Source organism: Oryzias latipes, chromosome 21, assembly GCF_002234675.1.
Source record: "Oryzias latipes chromosome 21, ASM223467v1".
In the NCBI taxonomy this organism is placed as follows: domain Eukaryota; kingdom Metazoa; phylum Chordata; class Actinopteri; order Beloniformes; family Adrianichthyidae; genus Oryzias; species Oryzias latipes.
Window position 1 is genome coordinate 1,765,687 of NC_019879.2, and position 18,932 is coordinate 1,784,618.

General features: G+C 41.4%; 1 protein-coding gene across 1 annotated transcript in view; it reads right to left on the reverse strand.

The window, feature by feature from the left end:
* man1a2 (mannosidase alpha class 1A member 2) overlaps positions 1-15,489 on the reverse strand; it is a 103,269-nt gene extending 87,780 nt beyond the window's left edge. Inside the window, exons 1-2 of the mRNA XM_023950575.1 lie at positions 15,205-15,489; positions 13,783-14,268 (exon numbers count right to left, since the gene is read on the reverse strand). Of these exons, the coding sequence (XP_023806343.1) occupies positions 13,783-14,096 (314 nt within the window). The 5' untranslated portion in view covers positions 14,097-14,268; positions 15,205-15,489. The remainder of the gene's footprint in view (positions 1-13,782; positions 14,269-15,204) is intronic.
* Positions 15,490-18,932: the final 3,443 nt, after the last annotated feature.

An 18,932-nucleotide genomic window follows, 5' to 3' on the forward strand; every position in this document is an offset into this window, starting at 1 on the left:
GTTATTTTGCTTTTTTCATTTTATTTCCCAACTAATGGTTAATCCGCGATGATCCAGTATAAACTGAGGGAAGTGACTTTAACAGAAAAAGTAACAAGCAAGATAGAAAAGAAGTAGTCCGCTCCCGCACTTAACTGGCGGAGTGGACCGGCGGAGTGCGGATTACAGCTTTGTGTTTGATGGGAAGGGGGGGGGGGGTGCTTTGTTACATGAGCCGTATGTGTGGGAGATTTAAGACTGCGATCCGTCCCGCAGCTCTAGGGGTACTACCTACCGAACTCAGAACCGGGTCTAAACGTGTGTCTGAGCACAGCTCGGATCGTCAGCAGACAGAGGTTTGAGCATCAAAGCAGAAATGTCGCTCAGTCCTTAGAAAACATTCAAACAATGACGTGGATTTGTGTTTCCAGTCGTGTCCCGACTAAATAAAGGCTGATGTTATTCACAGGATGCAGCGCCACCCAAAGCTAATGTTGTTAGCCCGTGTTAGCATACTGCTAATCCTGGCTTCGTTCAGAAAAAGCACTGACCACACGGATTAAAATTCAAATGATGAGTGAACAGGTGTTTCATAATAACCGTAACATTATTAAAAGCACGTTTAGAAGATCATCTCGTATTTTACCGAGCTGACATGTCAATATATATAGCCGCTCGGCGCTGTTATCGTTTTGTATTGAATTGTTACATTCAATAAAGTTTGGAAAAAAAGCCGCTCGGCGGAAGTTGTATCCCCTTCCGGTTTTCAAACTGCGCATGTGCGAATACTGCGCATGTGCGAATGATTTATTCCGACCGAAATTGTGACCTTAGTGAACGTTTTTATATTCTGAAAACATTTTTCTGGGCCCATCTACACGGTTGGATTCTAATCCGACCATTGATCCCATCAGGATATTTTGTACATGTAACCGCGGCTTATGGTGTCGACGCGCAACGTGGCGGGGGCGTGGCATCACGATGGTGGTCTCTCCATCGGGATGTCAGTCACCCATCACGATGGACGATGATATCGTCCATCGGCACAACCCTACTCCAACGTGAAGAAGATGCTAAACGGTGCAGCAACTACTCCCTGCCTAAAATACCCAAAACAAAGATCACCCTGTGTAAACTCATGTGTCTAATGTTCTCAGCGTTTCCATTTCATTCATTTCTGTTTCTGTGATCAGGCAAAAGGGAGCCTTAGATTTGTAATTGTTCGATCTGCTGCCGGTGTTAACTTCCACATGCAGTCAAGGTCACAGATTAGAATCCAACCTAAAATTTACCCAGAAATCTGCAGCTTTACAATTCTCAGCTTTTTCTACCACTTCTCAGCTTCCAAGATGTGTTCAGTTTGGGGTTTCATCATGGGGAGGAAACATGGCTCTGGGGAAGGCAGAACACGATCAATACCATGTTTCTGTAGCAACACATGCACACGCAATCTCACAAAACCGGAGAAGAGCTCGCCGTCTGCTGCTCGAGCCTCAACAAGTTCAACAACTGATTTATTCATGACAGTAAGATTGCATGACTGATTCCAGTCGACAAGCTCTTCACACTAGTGAAAAGCGCTCTTTTGAGGTACAGTTTGGTGCTCCGGCAATAAAACACAAACCCTATAAATGTAGGTAAAGCTGAAAACATATTTCCAATGAGCTAATATGAGGAATAACTAGTAGAAACACAAACTTTGCCACATTTTTTCTTCTGTGAGGATTGGGAATGATCAAAGGTAAGGATATTAGTTTAAAACAATATTTATAATTCCTCACAAAGACCACAGAACAATTCCTTTTCTTAATTTTTTAATATACAAGTGAACAATAAAGATGAGATTCCTGCAGATATTTGAAGAATACCCCTGCTAAAAAAGATTTAAAAAATCCAAAATTATATCAATTCCCTTTTGAACGGTTCCATCTAGTAACTGTACAAAGCAAACAAACCATGAAAGACATCAAACTGGGATTAAAATGTTGTGTTCTTCCTGTATTTTGCTGTATGCTAGTTTCTTTAGCATTGCCTAACCATTGCTGGTGTTATGAATGGGATGCATGACCAGAAACCTCATGGTTGATGCAGATCCCATCAGCATGAAGATCTGTTCAATGGTCTTTACCAGAGCAGACTCTCCAGGACAACCTGTCCTGTTTATATCAGGTTTCCTGTAGCAGAGCATGTGCAGAACAAAACAGGAAATCCCCAAATCCAAACATATCAAGAACAATAAAGCAACACTTTCCCCTCATTCCTGCCAACACCTCCACACCTCAGGAAGTTGGTTAGTCCGCCTTTAACAACAGAAAACGTCTTTTACTGCTGTTCATGTTAATACTCCAGAAAGTTCCATAGAGACATCACTGTTAGTCACTCTAGATATGAAAAAAATGAAGTAAAGGTTTCTTAAAAATTTAAATCCAAGCGATGCTGATTTGTTCTGTAGCATCACTTTTTCTACTCTTCTTTCTCCAAAGGTCTTTTTTTGTCAGACCACAGTGGAAAATTAGATGTTCTCTTAATCTGTCTTGACTGGATAAATAAAGGTTAAATAACTAAATGAAGTTTTGTATTGCTACGTAACATGCCAACAGTATTAGTTTACATTCTGTGGTATTATATACTTATTCCCAGTAGTGTGTCCAGCATACAAACAAAGGAAACTCTCACCAGTCCATGTCTTGACACAAGAAAACAGATTTGTCCAAACAGAACTCATTCTGGTGGACAGTTCTCAGGGGCTTGATTGACAGATCTCGTTTGGTAACGGTCACTGCTGATATTTCATTTCTTCACCAGTAATTTCAGAAAGGTTTATTTGAAATTCAAGTCCTGAAGAGCTGAGAGCCGGGCTTTATTTGATGTTGAGAGATGCCTCTGATCTGGTTGTCGTTCGTGGCAGGGAGTCTTTGTGTTGCAGGACCACAGCTTCAGTGTTCGGAGGGAAGAGATGTGGTTTGGTGAAAAGCTTTGCAGGCGAGCCTGAGGATGAACGCCATTGTTCTCCCTTTGCCATGCCAGCTGTAAATTTGTCCAAACCTCCATTTTTTTATGTATAACCAAAAGCGTTTTTAGCTAGATTTGGTCTCGTTCTTTTAACATAGGGTTCTTATAAGTCTATTCAAGTTGAATTTAAGACTTTTTAGGGCCTTCGTAAGACCTTGCTTGCATGTGAAAAAATTAAGACTAATTTATTTGCCTAAATCCAGGCCATAGTCACAAAAAAAATCTAAATTCTTGAATTTCAGAACACAACAAAAAACACACAGTCCTTCTGAATGTAAAACAAAAACAGGCCAAAGGATAGGTTCTGCCGTTTTTTAATTTACATTATTTGATTAAAATAGTCATTAAATAATGAATCTTTGATAGAAAATGTGATACAGAGAAGTTTCAAACAGGACAGTTTTTAGGGCTTCATGGAAGACAAAAATTGTCAATAAAAAAATTCAAAGCAATTTTTAAAGTTGAAAAATAGATTTAAAGGGACTTAACGGATTTTTATTTCTGAAAAAAGAAAAACTTTTTCGTATAACACCTGCGTCTCACCTACATCCCCCCTGACTCACCCTTAAGTGTGATGTAAGTGTGCATGAACATTTTCACATTTTCCTCGTCACTTACAGAGCGATCGATGACCTTGATATTTTGTGTGAACCACTGACATACCCCAAACAGGTTTGATCATGTGTCCCTGCAGACGGCCTGTATCCAGCCGTAAATGCAGTTGTGAACGATGCGTAAATGCAGAGAAACATCCATGTTTGAGGATTCATCTCTAAAACTATACTCTGCTACTTGGACATCCTAAAAGGGGTCTAATTCCCCAGGTCAAGCAAACCATGATATATAAACATGCAAGGCCTGGTTGCAGCCAAATTAGTCTCTACACTTAAAGCAAACGTCATGAATATTTGATCGTGGGGGGTACGACCTGCAGGAGCTAGCAGGTCTGGAAATATAATTATTTTAAAAGATTTTCCTCTCCGAAAACATGCTTCATGGGTTGATTGATTCCTCTAAAGTGTCTCTAGGTGTAACTTATCAGGGTGTATTCAGCCTTTGCCCAACAGTAGCCGGCTTAGGCTCTGGCACCTTCATAACCCACTGTAGCAATTTTGAGGTCAACAAAATAGGAGCTCCTTACCATAACAGTTCAAATTGATTTTGCCCCCTATGTGGAGAAATAATTATTTGTAGTGAAATACTGTGGTGTCCTTTTTGAGTCATTTCCCTAACTGTACCATTGGTACGGTTCACTACGTTGATGTACTCTCTCCAGTTTCTATTTCAAAAAATTCTATGGCAAAAAAATGAAATTGTGATTCTCAACATAAATAGAAGAGAATTGAGAGAAACTGAACAGCAGGGTAATACTTGTGCTAGTGTGTTTTGCATTATTTTCTTGAAAAGTTCACTGTAAGTCAAGGAATTTGTCTGGGGGGGGGTCCTGAACTCTACCTTCTTTCATTTCTTCTGTAGGGTGAGAGGTTGCAATCCAGGCTTATGCCAACAAATAATCACTTCAATCTCCTAAGCAGAAAAAAGGACCACTGGGGAAGCCTGATCAGGTTATTTGGGTCAAAAGAAGTCAGGATTTGCCTGAAGCTTTCATTAAACAAGGCTAAGACAAAGAGGTTTTGAACATAAATGTTCCTTTCTAATAACAGACACTTAACTCGTGTGACTCGCTGTGATTCGTTTCGTTTCTACTGGACATGGCTGCTCGTCCAAAGGTTTAAGAATCATAGCTACCTGTAATGTTTCTTACAGAGTTTCTTCTTTAAAAGCCAGCTGTTTATGTGATTTTAAATTGATATTTTTAAATCTATACCTAACACAAGAAGACAACATTGCCACACTTTAATGTAGCAGTGAAGGTGGAGAATTTGGACCAATAACAGATGTCTCAACAATGCCCTAACCCTTCTTTAAGGCACAAAGTGCTTAAAATTCACAAACCCATTCACACACAGTACGGGCTGATGTCCAACAATGGTGCCAACCGTTAACAACTAGGAGCCATGTGGGGTTCAGTGTCTTGCCCAAGGACACATGGGCGGTACATGGGCGGGGAAGGCAGGAACTGAAGCTGCGATCTTGTGATCAGAGGTTGACCACTCTGCACCATGGCCGCCCCACAGAGAAAACAAGAAAATATGTTTACATTCAACCATGGTATCTTTTAATGGATTCAAAGACGTAGAATTACACTCAACTGAACTGTAAAGTATGATTCAAACGTGGTTTTCTGATCAAGGCTTTCAGGTCTGGTTTAAAATAAAATACCCATGATGCCTTGAGTCCTTCCAAAACAAAAGTTCCTCAATGATATTAACTGACCTCGTGAATGAACTTAGCTAACTACACAATCTGGCTGTATCCGACAAAGTGTTTGCTTAACGTTCAGCTTTGATTGCAAAAATTTAACCTCTGCATAAACTGCACTTCAAAAAGTGTGGAGCATGAATGAGATAAATAATGTCAATCATGACAAAAAAATAGAGCTATAAAATGAAACATGCAGGTAACAAATGAGCTGTGGGAGCTTATGCAGCAGATTGTGAAGTAAAAACGTGAATCACAGTAATCAGTGTGTGAGCATGCAGTCATCAGAGGTAAGTGCTGCTGGGCTGTACTCTCCGTTCTGAAAATGAGCCCATCATTTCTGGTAACGGAGGCAGCAGACAGATGTCGGCTGATGAACTCTTACATGCTGTTTTCATACACAGCGTGATGACTTAAAACAGACCGTAATAACCAAAAAAGTGTTATAGTCCTAAGCTGTAAAGGTGAGTTCGGTTTGAAACTCCAGTTGTACCATTTGAACAAGCAGCAGCGGCTGCGGCAGCGGCGGCGTGTGACTCCATGCTTGCTGTTGGAGCTCGGGGTTAGAGGACATTTCAATGGAATCCCTGATCCATGTGAGCTTTGCTCAACAGCTTGAATTACTTGCACTGAAATATTTAAAAAGATCTCTAATTCCAATAAGAACTCGCACAGAATTTCCAAAACTAAAACAGTTCCAAGCTAGATTAGTTTTGATCTTGCATATTTGGTCTTGCATGCATTGTTCCACAATTGTATGTGGGAAGTAGATTTTTTTTCACTTAACTGCATTTTTGATGTGAAGAAGCAAATAGTCTCAGAGGTAATTTCCTGTTTCCACAGAATCTATTACATCTTTTCAGTTCTATCCAACCAAAGGTTTTACAATTACTCTGAAAAATATAGAGTCCCCGAATGTCTACTTCTTTTACGAGACCATCATGAGAGAGACTCATTGGGTTTTCTTCTAAAACCAAAAAAGCTTGCGTGTCCTCTTAGATAAAAAAAATGCAAATGATACCCCAGTAGCTCTGAACTACGACACATGCTAAAACGAGGATTGGGGCTGTAACGAGTAATCACATACTCCGATATCGGACATCCTCTTTTTGGCATAGATAAACTCATTTGATTTGATTTGATTTGTGTGCGTCTGTTTGTTATGGAGCCTGTACACCGTCGCTGCAATAACCAAATCTCCCAAGCTGGGATCAATAAAGTATCTTCATCTTAATATTATCATCGTATCTGCAATCTGTTCCAGAAAAATCGAATACGAGTATTTGTGATGTAAGAGATCGCCGATTCACAAACTTTAGAGTATAAAGAAATACACTTCCGGCATTTTAAATATCACTAAAATCACAGAATAATGTTTGATTTTAAGTGTATAACGTAAACAAACTGTATATACTAATGTCACCAGAAGTAAATAAATCTTCAAAGTGCGTGTTGGTGAAGGTTTTATTCTGAAAATGAAACTAAGTGAGAAAAAAATTACTCAAATTTGATCTGAAAAAACAATTTTGTTCTAAATATAGTCAACAATTTGCATAAGTTAATTTAATGAATATGATGAAGAAAATCACGTGATCAATCATATAAAGTCATGTGACTGTCTGCTAGCAAGGAGGAGTAGCCATAGCCAAACGCGGCTGCAAAACCTTCATCTAAAGGAGGCGTTTGGTTTTTCCACTAAAAATTAAAAAAGGCAATTTATAAACTCTGTTTCCTGTTTGAAACACTGTTGTCAGTTTAGATTGAAGGACTATGTGTTTATGTAGGTCTTGCCATCGTTGATTTCCGGATTCCGTTTTTTTAGGAGTTTTCCGTTACCGTGAAGGACGGTCTAAGGGCAGGGATGCCCAGTTTAGTTAGTCTGTTTACCGTGGTTAAAGTTTTAGTATTATCCTATGGAATTCTATGTATTTATGATACTTTTTGACTGTATGTTTACCTTACAATTACCGGTAAGAAGCCCATTGAGACGACTGTTGTTTTGAATCTGGGCTATATAAATAAAATTGAATAAGAATAAGAATTGATCTACGGGAACTACAGTCATCGAGACTTTGAGAAATGATCCATAACAACAGTGATGTTCATATTTTGTTTACTGCTGAAGTTAACCAGGAAGTTGACAAAAATAACTTTTGCGTGCATGTGACATTGTTTAAAGTGATAAATACAATTTCTTTCTTTCTGAATCTTTGTGGTTTATCTGGTACATCGACTCTGATAAAGATATAAATGATAATGATTTGTCATCAATCCAGTAAAAATACATAAATACAGTAGCCATTCAAACATACTATATTAAATAGTAAATGGCATGGTAAATGGCGTATACTTATATAGCGCCTTTCTTCCTACAAGGACAAAGCGCTTTACAGTCACAGACCCGTTCACCCAGTCACACACACACATTCACACACTAGTGGCCGCTCCGCTGCCAAACACAGGCGCCCGTCTACCACCAGAGGCAAGGTGGGGTTCAGTGTCTTGCCCAAGGACACTTAGACTCATGGGCGTGCAAGGCGGGAATCGAACCTGCAATCTTATGATCATGGGTCGACCGCTGCACCCACGGCCGCCCGAAATAGTGATAATGGTTAATCGCCAGCCGTGTAACTACCCACTGTCCTGGCGATGGTGGGTTGTGTGTTAAGCAAACTTCATTTCTGACAGATTTTTACCTCCAAAAATCCCACATGCAGCAGCCTCAATGTACGACTGAAGCTGACAGGCAAACAGGAATGACAACCAAAATCAGACCTAATCTGATAAAGCAGTGGACTTTGATCTTTCCCCATGCATTAAATGTGATCTGCTTTCCTGTGCTGCTGATTTGTAGCCTGGCGGCAAAAAAGCTCAGCTTTGCACCTACAAAACCTTAACAATACCTGGCAAGGCAGTAAGTGGTAACAGCGGGTTACTTCCGGTCACAGCACTGAAATCCATTAAGAGAGAGAGGGCCAGCAAAAAGGTTAGGCTTTTTCATCACTTTCCACTTTTCGCTACATTAAAATTTTCAGTGACTTGCTTGGCAAATGTTCCTAATCCCAAACAGGCGAGCAAGCTTGGCTCTGACGCACGGACTCAAACGCACGTCTGTGCAGCAGCCGCTGATGCTAAAAGTCAAATGAATGTCGTTAAGAGAGAGCACCTTCAATGCCATTAACACGGCAAACTGCAGAAAAACAAGCATGTCCAACTGTCCAGAGGAAATGCGCTGTGTTGGTAAGTCAGGTCAAACTGCCTACTCGTGTTACGGAGCCAACACACATTATTGCTCCAAAGACAAACTGCCAGACGATGCCTTAAACTGTTAGCAGTACGATTGGGCTTTCAAAGCTCAACACTGAAGCCATTTATGTCTGTAGTCCTGACCAAATTCCTCATGAGAGGCCAGAAGTTGATAAAGTTACACACAGACACTTGAGGAACAAACTGATGTAAAGAACATAAAGACCAGTGTATGTAAATGTTTATTGTAGCTCAACTAAAAGAAAAAGCTAAATGTAATTTTCAACATGTCTAAGCTGCCAAAAGGCAGGCAAACTGACCGGTTGGCATACAAGGTGAGGTGCATTCATGAGTTCACAGTCATCCATGCCATTCACTGCCAGTCGTTTTATTGCTGGGTGATAAAACAATAATTTAACGCAATGTAATTTTTTCTCTCTAGAAGAATACGTATATTGCAATAGACTTATTTTGAAGGGTCCAAAATTGACAATTTTCTGCTCTTTTGTAGTAAAAGAGGGTTAGTCACCAAATGGCAGGTTAGCGTTTGTGTCAACTTAGTCATTTTTACTGGATCTCCTTTTTAAGAATTTCTTTTGTCCTTTCCTCCTCCACCGTCTGCACGCCAGTGAAAAAAAACCCGTCCACCACCGCGGTCGCTTCACCTGTGCAGCGTTCAGTTTAAGCTGATGAAACAGCAGAGCATGCTGGGATTTTTAACAGCATCCAGTCAGAACTGGAGGATCTAGGTGTTCTTTGTTCTAAGCACACCTCATTTTCAAGAGACCGTTTGAGTTCAACCTCTTAACCCTTGTGCTGTCTTAGATGACCCCCCCTTCTATTGACGTGTTCTCCCTACCATGACAAAGGTGGAAAGATTTCCTGTAATCCATGGACAACAGTGAAGATCACAAATCATTGAAGAAAAAAGGTTCAGCGCACTGTCTAGTGGGTCTAGATGACCCAACTCCCATCGTTAACGTGCCTGGGATAGCACAAGGGTTAACTAAGACAGCAGCACAAATGCAGAGTGAGAGCACCGCCATAAAGGAAAACATAAAAACAACCAGCCCTTCTTATGGACGCATAAGACATATGAATAGAAAAAAAATACATTTTCAAAAAGTAAACCCAAACTTCAGGTATGCTACTTCAAGTTTATAGAAAGTCTGATCAACAGCTCTCCACTTTTTAACTTGAATCCAATACAAAGTAGGGTTGTGCCGATGGACGATATCATCGTCCATCGTGATGGGTGACTGACATCCCGATGGAGAGACCACCATCGTGATGCCACGCCCCCGCCACGTTGCGCGTCGACACCATAAGCCGCGGTTACATGTACAAAATATCCTGATGGGATCAATGGTCGGATTAGAATCCAACCGTGTAGATGGGCCCAGAAAAATGTTTTCAGGATATAAAAACGTTCACTAAGGTCACAATTTCGGTCGGAATAAATCATTCGCACATGCGCAGTATTCGCACATGCGCAGTTTGAAAACCGGAAGGGGATACAACTTCCGCCGAGCGGCTTTTTTTCCAAACTTTATTGAATGTAACAATTCAATACAAAACGATAACAGCACCGAGGGGCTATATATATTGACATGTCAGCTCAGTAAACGTGTAAGAATAACAGCCTTTATTTAGTCGGGACACGACTGGAAACACAAATCCGCGTGATTGTTTGAATGTTTTCTAAGGACTGAGCGACATTTCTGCTTTGATGCTCAAACCGCTGTGTGTCTGCTGACGATCCGAGCTGTGCTCAGACACACGTTTAGACCCGGTTCTGAGTTCGGTTGCTTGTACCCCTAGAGCTGCGGGAGGGATCGCAGTCTTAAATCTCCCAAACATACCGCTCATGTACCCCCCCCCCCTTCCCATCAAACACAAAGCTTTAAGTCCGCGCTCCGCCGGTCCACTTCACTAGTGAAGTGCGGGAGCGACTACACTTCTTTTCTATCTTGCTTGTTACTTTTTCTGTTAAAGTCACTTCCCTAATTTAAACTGGATCATCGCGGATTAACCATTAGTTGGGAGATAAAATGAAAAAAGCAAAATAACGAATAGCAGTTATACAAGAACGAAAAATGTAACACCCCCCCCCCCCGACGATGTCATCGTCCATCCCGATGGTTGACAGCAAACATCGTCAACGGCCAAATTAGGGGACATCGCCCAACCCTAATACAAAGATAGTTTTTTGTCTTTTCACATTTCAAAAATCCAATGAACAAACATGCTGAAGTAGCTGTTTATTTAATAATGAAAAAATTAAAAGTTTTGGGCTTCAACTTCAGCTCTACAAAGATTTAAACACTTGGTGTCTTCTGCTGCTGAGCAAAGAAAAGGTGTAAACATGATTCAAACACTGACACCTCTCTGATAACACAAGAATACAACTATTGTTCTGCTAACAACAATATACTATGCAGTCATGCTGAAGCTCCTGTAGACCGCTAACTTTGACAGAACTAAAGCTTTCCTTTAAAGCTCCGCTCCAATCATCTTTTGATCATTTGTTAAAGTGTTCTCAGTGGACTTTTATTTATGATTATGCCATTTTTAGCCAAAATCCCCAAACCAGTGTCGTTTTCTAGGACATAGTTTCTGAAGAGTGGCAGGAGTTCATCAGAAATTCACCTCTGAGTTGTGGACGGGCCTGCTGGTGCGGAGTAATAAGCCTGATTTCCCATCAACCCTCTCTCCCGCTAGCTTAAAGCCCAAACATTAGAGGTGCAATGTAAATGACGACATCAGTTTTGAGCCGGATGCCAGACGAGGAAAATAAAGACGAACATGATCTATTTGTCTGCAAATGGACGCATCAGAATGGAGCAGAGCAGAGAGCTTGTGGTCTGCTGATCGTGGTTTGTTCATAGAAACTACAAGCTTTTTCAAACTGCTTTCTTTTGTCGGCTCTGATTCCCCACGATTTGGATATAGAAATACGCAGAAATGCAATTTTAATCCTTATTTTCTTTAGACATGTCCTCCATCATGAGACGCTACAAGAACATGTTAAAAATACCAAGAACAGTATTTTCATTGGGTCTTTAGAAACATGGATTCACTTCAATGATTACATTATTTTAAGTAGGCAGCATAGATGCTTGAGAATGCAAATATGAACAGAATAACATGCATCAGTGTGAGAAATAGCTTCATCACCACGTCTGACCCGCAGACACTAATGAAGGATGTGATCAGCAGGAACAGCGTTAATATCCATCATGTTTTCACTTATTTTAAGCCAAAGAGAAAATGATCCTGTCAGTCTTTTCATTCCCGGTAACAGACACCTGTAATTTGTGCTCTTTATTCCCAATCATTGTCAATATTCACTAACGAGGAGGTACCACCCCTTTAAACAGGGAGGGTTTACAGATCGCACCATTAGGTCTAAAAATGAGTTAAATGCAGCCTCCATCAGACAACACCACATGATCCAACACTGCACCATTATCCGTTTAACAAAAACTCTACTCCTATGCAAAAGCGCTGCGGAAAACTCAGCTTGTTTCCATAGGAACCAGGTGGGAAACTATCAGCTCCATCCGCCTGGGTAACAAAGACAAAAGTACCTTTAGAGTTCATAATTGATCATAAATGCGTTCAGAACTTAAAATGTGGCGATTTTCTTTAGAGTGAAAGAATAAGAGTCTAAAGGTTGTTGGAAATGTGAAAAAAGGTCAAAGAGACGTCCAGAGAATTTTAACGCAACAGTAGCCGTGTTTCAATTAAACACGGACGCAAAGCTACTGAAATTCTAGAAATGTCACAAAAAAATTCGCAATTACACTGTTTCCGTTAAATCATTATTATGCTAATAAACACAAACCAAGTCACACGATAAGTCATTCAAAAACGATGGATGTCAGCAATCGTTTAAAAACAGATACATTCACGTTTCTGCCACTGCGCTAGCGCTCTTCATCATCAATCAAAGGCATCAATCAAAGGAGACGTCGGCGTCTTCTTCAGGCCACAGAGTGGCGATCTCCTTACAGGTGGGAGGGGCTACGGATGAAGTCATTTTGAGAAATGGTGGTTGGTGATTTTCCAGAGTAGCTGTGGATCCAACAATTCCATGTGACACGCTCAACATTTGATGAGATGTGGGACCTCTGGTGGCGCCCGCTGTGCAGCGACCAAGGCCGCCAGTTCCTACCAAGCAGCTCATCGCTACGTCGTTTTGCTGTTTCTCTTTATTTCTTTTTTATTTTAGTATCTTCCTCCATTTTTTGCTGCTTAACTCCTACAATTGTTCATGTATTTCAACCATTCAACTATTCAAATGTTCAGCTCTTTCAGCTTTTTCCAGCTGTGACTTTTGGTCCTTCAAATCCTTAAACTTTTCAAGATATTCCAGGATTTTTGCCTCCATTGAAATAAATGGGGAATCCTTGGTGCAGAAGCTCTCTGGTTCGATACCCGACGCTGGGATTTTCACAAAAATATCTTTTTTGTTTTTGTGCTGTTATTACTGTATTTATGGTCAACTTTGATCATTTATTTATATATTTATTTTCCATTAATTCCTCTTTAAGTTTCATTTTCATTCAGCAAAATAGCCTTCAACCTGCAGTTTCTTCTGGAAATGCGTCTCCTTCTAGTTCAATAAAAAGTTTTCATTGCAGTTTTTTGGAAATATGTCCATTTTTGATCAGTCTCAAAAATCACCTCCTCCAAGCACAAAATCGTTTTTTTTAATAAATGCGAGTTTTTCTGAAAATGTTGCGATTCCATCAGGCAAATTTATTATCACAAACTCAATTTGTGCAATTTTCCTAGTGAACGGAAACGCAGCTAGTCAGCAATAAAAGTGGGAACTTTACACAAACTCAAAGCATGAACACCTCTGTGTGCCATAAAGCCATCTCTCTGACAGGTAAACTTCCACAATTTCTAACAACCAACTACACCAACTGAACAGGTAAACAAGGTGTTATAGGACTGAAACATGAAGGAAAACTCTACCTGTAATGTCTTACTCTACTTGCCATCCATCTGCATTTCTGACACTTTAAGTGCAAAGGGAGAAAAATCCATTTGAGTCTGCAGCAGTAGATTAGAAACAGCAAAGGAACATAAAAAAACTAAAAATGCTCCTTGGAGACCCAAAAGGCAATCCAACCTGAGCTCAGCCCGCTGTACAGAGGACATCAGCGGTGATGCAGACCTGCCGTCATGAACTCTACATCGAGTGTCTCTTACCGGTGTCTGTTCTCGTCGTGCCGTCCTTGTCCGTGTATGACCATTTGTCCCGGAGAATGCTTCCCCTCCCTCGGCGAGTCGATGTGAGGGATGAGCACGTCCTCCAAGCCCAAGTCAAAGCGCTTGTGTTTAGAGTTGTCCGGGAGGAAAAAGAAGGCCCCGAAGCATAAAGTGATGAAGGCACTGAGTATGAGGAGAAGGATGAACTTCTCCGAGAGCCTCAAAGTGGCCCTGTGGTGGGGGAAGGAGGAGGCGCCCGGCGACAGAGTGGGTATCCTGCGGCCCGACAGTGGCAGCAGAGTCGGCGTTGTCATAGTTCCACCGATGAAATGAACTTAACTCGGGGCGGGGTGAGTTCACGGGAGCCACAAGGGTTTCTGCAGCAACATGTACCGACAGGCTGACTATTATCTCATCCCTGTGATGGTAAATCCAGATAGAAAAAAGCTCTGAGGTCCCTCGGTGATGGAAAAGGTCATGATGAATCTGGAAGAAAACAGAGAAATCCCAAATCACAAGCAGGAAAAATCTCCCGTGTTGGATAGAACAGGTCCCGTCTGTCAGTCTATAGCGATCGTCTCCTCTGCTGTAACTTCTTCAGTCTGGCAGCCTTTTCATTGCAGCTCTTCCTCACATACTCTTCATCACCTCTGTCAGACAGCCTGATCCTGAGGGATCTGAACCGCTAAACCTGTCTGTCTCCCAGGAATTTGTTCAAACAATCCACAATATGTTTATTCCACTCAGGAAAAATAGTCCTTCATGCTTAAAATGATGAGAAAAACATCAATAAAAAATATCATCAAGAGACCGAGAAAACGGGGGGGGGCGCTCCGTGCATGCCGACAAGGTGGAACATTTAGGTTTTTATTATTAAATAGCGGTCCGTCTCATGTTACGTATGACATTAAGTTAGAAACAGCGGGAAAAACCCTCCTCGGTCACGTCCGTCTGGACCCCGCGTGGCCTCAAACTAACGGACTTCTGCGCGTCCTCCCCCCGTAAACCGTAACTTGGATCCTCCAGGTGCGGATGATGAACGCGAACCAGCCCCCCTCACTGCTCGATGCCCGTTCATGGGTGACTCCGGTCTGCAGGGCTGCTCCTCGTCACCGGGGACGTTTCCGTCACGCGGGGAGACTTCAGTCCGTGACGGTGCCAGCCTCCGTGAGCTGATTAGCCGATCCACAGTGCTAGCTAACGAGCGGCTAACCTCCCCTGCTAACGCTGGCTAAAGAAAAAAAACGGGCTTCGGAGAGATGTTTTAAAATAAAAAGACATCCTATGCTCGTGTTTGCGTCCGTTTTAGCTGACATTTCAGCCGGGCGTCGGTGAGAAAAACACCGGGCTGAAAAACCTGCTGCTTTCTCGGGAACTGGGGGTTTTAGCTCGTTCGTATGCTAACAGCTAGCAGGTTATCACCTGACGGAGGCGCTCCGCTGCCGCATCACCACTCGCTGGGAGAAAAGCCACAGCGCCCGGGCTTCCCGCTCCGCCCTCTGGAACAACTCGCTGCAGCAGATGTCCTCATGTCAACGGAGGTGTTCCCCCCACGGGGGGCGAGGCTGCAGCGGTGTCGCTCTCCGTGGGCTCGGAGTCGCACCGCGTTCCGGCTCCGCGAACGCCGAGAGGATGTTGATGAGCGGCCGCCCTGAGCTGCTGCAGAGCGGGACTGACAGACTCGCTGCTCCGCGCTCCAGCATCAACTAGCCAAAACTGCGCGCGCGTGCGCGCCAGTTAGGGACCGTCTGACTAAATCCCCCGTTAACCGAGTTGAAAACTATAGAAGACAAAAAAAAAAACTCATTTTTTAAAAAGTTAATAAAAAAAGACAAGAAAATTCTGAACAAACATGTAAAATCAACGATCTTTTATTTTTGTCTTTGGTTTTTGCGTATATAGCAAAATATTTTTGCTTTTTTTACTTGTTATTATTGTTTCAATTTCACACATCAATTTTGTTTTGTCAATACATCAAACATGACACAAACGTTATCATGTCTGATTTAAAAAACACATTAAAGCTTTTGTTATTTCAAAAACATTTTTTCAAACTCAATCAGAGTAAATTGAACATCTTTAAGCCCAAAAGTCATTAAAACGGGCAGCAATTGTGATTAATCTCTATTAAGATTTCTTTCAAAGAGAATCACGCTCGCATGTGTTTTTCTTAGAAAGAAATCTCAAGACATTGCGATTTAGGGATTTGGCCCAGATTATACATAATCCCCCACAGATGCTCATTTGAAACAGCTGTCTCAGTGACTTTTTGTTAATACAGATTTATGTGTTTTTATTTGGAAAAAAAACACATCCAGGGTGCAAACAACCTCCACAAAAGGTAAATTAAATGAGCTTTGAATCTGAATTGACCAGCACTTTTAGACTGACCAAATGCCAACTTACATTTGATTTGAAAGAAATAGTTTTATTCTGAGATAAAATAGCTTCATTTGTGGAAAAAAAAACTTTGATTGGAGGAGAGAATCAAACATCTTAACCCTTGTGCTATCTTAGATGACCCCCCCCCCTTCCATTGAGGTGTTCTCCCTACCATGACAAAGGTGGATAAAGGTGGAAAGATTTCATGTAATCCATGGACACCAGTGAAGATCACAAATCATTGAAGAAAAAAGGTTCAGAGCACTGTCTAGTGGGTCCAGATGACCCAACTCCCAATGTTAAAGTGCCTAGGATAGCACAAGGGTTAAGGCTATTTCGGTAATGAATAGGCCTTTTGCTTGACACAGCGAATGAAAGCTCCTATCAGTAACTGAGTCTGCATCATACTGTAGATGCTGTACACTGCAGACACACAGCAGCCTTCATGAAACCGTTTCAGACAATTAGTGCACAAGGCCTTCAGTTATCACTAGCACCCCCATTTCAACAAGATTCTCTTTGCAGCCTAAAAAGAGAAGTCTTTGTTTTACAATCACAAGACCAGTGCACATAACTCAACTAATGTCAGGTTTTAAAGCAAAAACTGCACATTCTAAAGTCAATTTCACCTCAAACCTTTAACCCTTGTGCTATCCTATGACCCCCCCCCCCTCACATTGACATGTTCCCCCTACCATGATAAAGGTGGAAAGATTTCATGTAATCCATGGACACCAGTGAAGATCACAAATCATTGAAGAAAAAAGGTTCAGAGCACTGTCTAGTGGGTCTAGATGACCCAACTCCCAATGTTAAAGTGCCAAGGCTAGAACAAGGGTTACACAAATGTTCCGGTGGTTCTACATCTTTGCTGGACTCAGCAGATGGTGGTTCTTTCGAGGTTTGATTCTGCAGGTGATTTCTTCTTCCCAGAGGGAAATGTTCACACCCCCCCCCCCCCCCCCCAGCGTGTTTTTGTGATCTGTCAGTCACAGAAGGACAGCATGAAACCTCTGTTATGAGCATCTGGTTTTTGCGTGAATCAATGAATGAGATCATAACTGGAGAAACGTCTGATTTTAAAGAAAGAATTGAAAATATTCTGGACTGTCATTCATGTCCCTTCTGTTGGTGGACTGCACCCACCCCCACCCACAACAGGAGGTGGGGGTGCTTACGTGCTGGTTTAGCAGGGAATCATCACATGTGGATGTATGTAACACCATTCAGTCTCATCTGATGTTCTAGGCCAGGGGTGTCAAACTCATTTTGGTTGGGGGGCCACATTCAGCCCGTCTGATCGCGTCTGGGCCGGACCAGTAACGTAAAAGCAAAATGACAGCTTTGTTTTAGTTTTTTTACCCAGTTGGAAAAAATACCTCAACCAACATAGAAGCCTAATCACTTGGGGCCAATGGATCTCAAATAAAATTAATTTCACTAAAAAAAAAGTTAGTCTACATAATTTTATACAGACTGAATATTTGACATCTGACACTGAAGCAATCCCGATACTAAAACTCAAGAGGGGCTTCAGAAAAAAACGAAACACTGTGCCTAAAATATAAATGTCCAAACCATTAAAAGTTTAACTAAATTAAACCTGATTACGTTTGTGAACATAAGAATTTAACCTCCCTTTCTCTCCTTAAACTTCACCCTAGTGTCAATATCAGGATTCAAATCCTGTGCAGAAACACATTTACTGTCATTCAAGTGTGCAAAACACAATGAAATGTCCAAGAGTCTTTTCCTGGTTTCTGCCTGAATTATATGGCAACACCTTCCTTCTTCCTGACCTTTGATGGGCCGCCATCAGTGACCAGACTGACATCACCTGACTAGTTCACACCAACATCGTCTGGCACAGTAACTAGAGAGCTCACTATGTCATCAGTTGTTGTTGTGTGTGAATATATCTGTGATGTTGGTGTTTTCATAAATAGCAACCGAAAATGCAAGAAATGACTGGATTCCTTCTTTTGGCGTCCAAGTCTCCTCAGAGATGTTGGATCTGCAATTGTAATCCTTGACAGACTCATGTTGGCAAAGGTGGACTGCTTTTTGGGGCACAAGTTCACCTCTGAAAAGGGTTTGGATGTTTTGCATCAACGTGTTTACAATAAGGTAGCTGTCACTGCTCCATCACTGACATCACAGCTGCAGTGAATGCAGACGGTTGTTTTTCAGTCCAGCTAATAGTTGGTAATTCTTCTCTTTTCTTAATTCAAATTCAAATTAATTTTATTTATATAGCACCTTTCATGACAGCAAAGACAGCTCAAGGTGCTGTACATAAAAAACAAAATCAAATGCAATAAAATACAATAAGATACATTAAATTAGACCCCCACAATAAAATACACAAAGACAAACACCAGTGGAAAATAAATCAATCAATAAAGATAATCCAGAGAAACCAGAAGGCGCCGTCTGCCCTGTCCTCCTATTGGCAGGGGTGTCAGTATAATACCCAAACACCCCAGCCAAGGGTGAGAAAACACTCAAAAACAGTCTGATAAAATAAATATGTGTTAAAATATCATAAAAAGTATACAAGTGGTGCTGAATGTTATATTCTTTCAGCACTGCGACCTGTTGATGACATACCAAGCATGAAGGTTTTGTGTTCAGCTTTGTGGAAAAAGAAAAAAAAACTGTCCATTTTTCCTGGAAAGCTCTTCACTCCACTTCACTTTTTGACAACATTTTGGTCATAAGGGTGACACTACTGATCATCCTTATAGCAAGATAACAGCGGTAAGGCT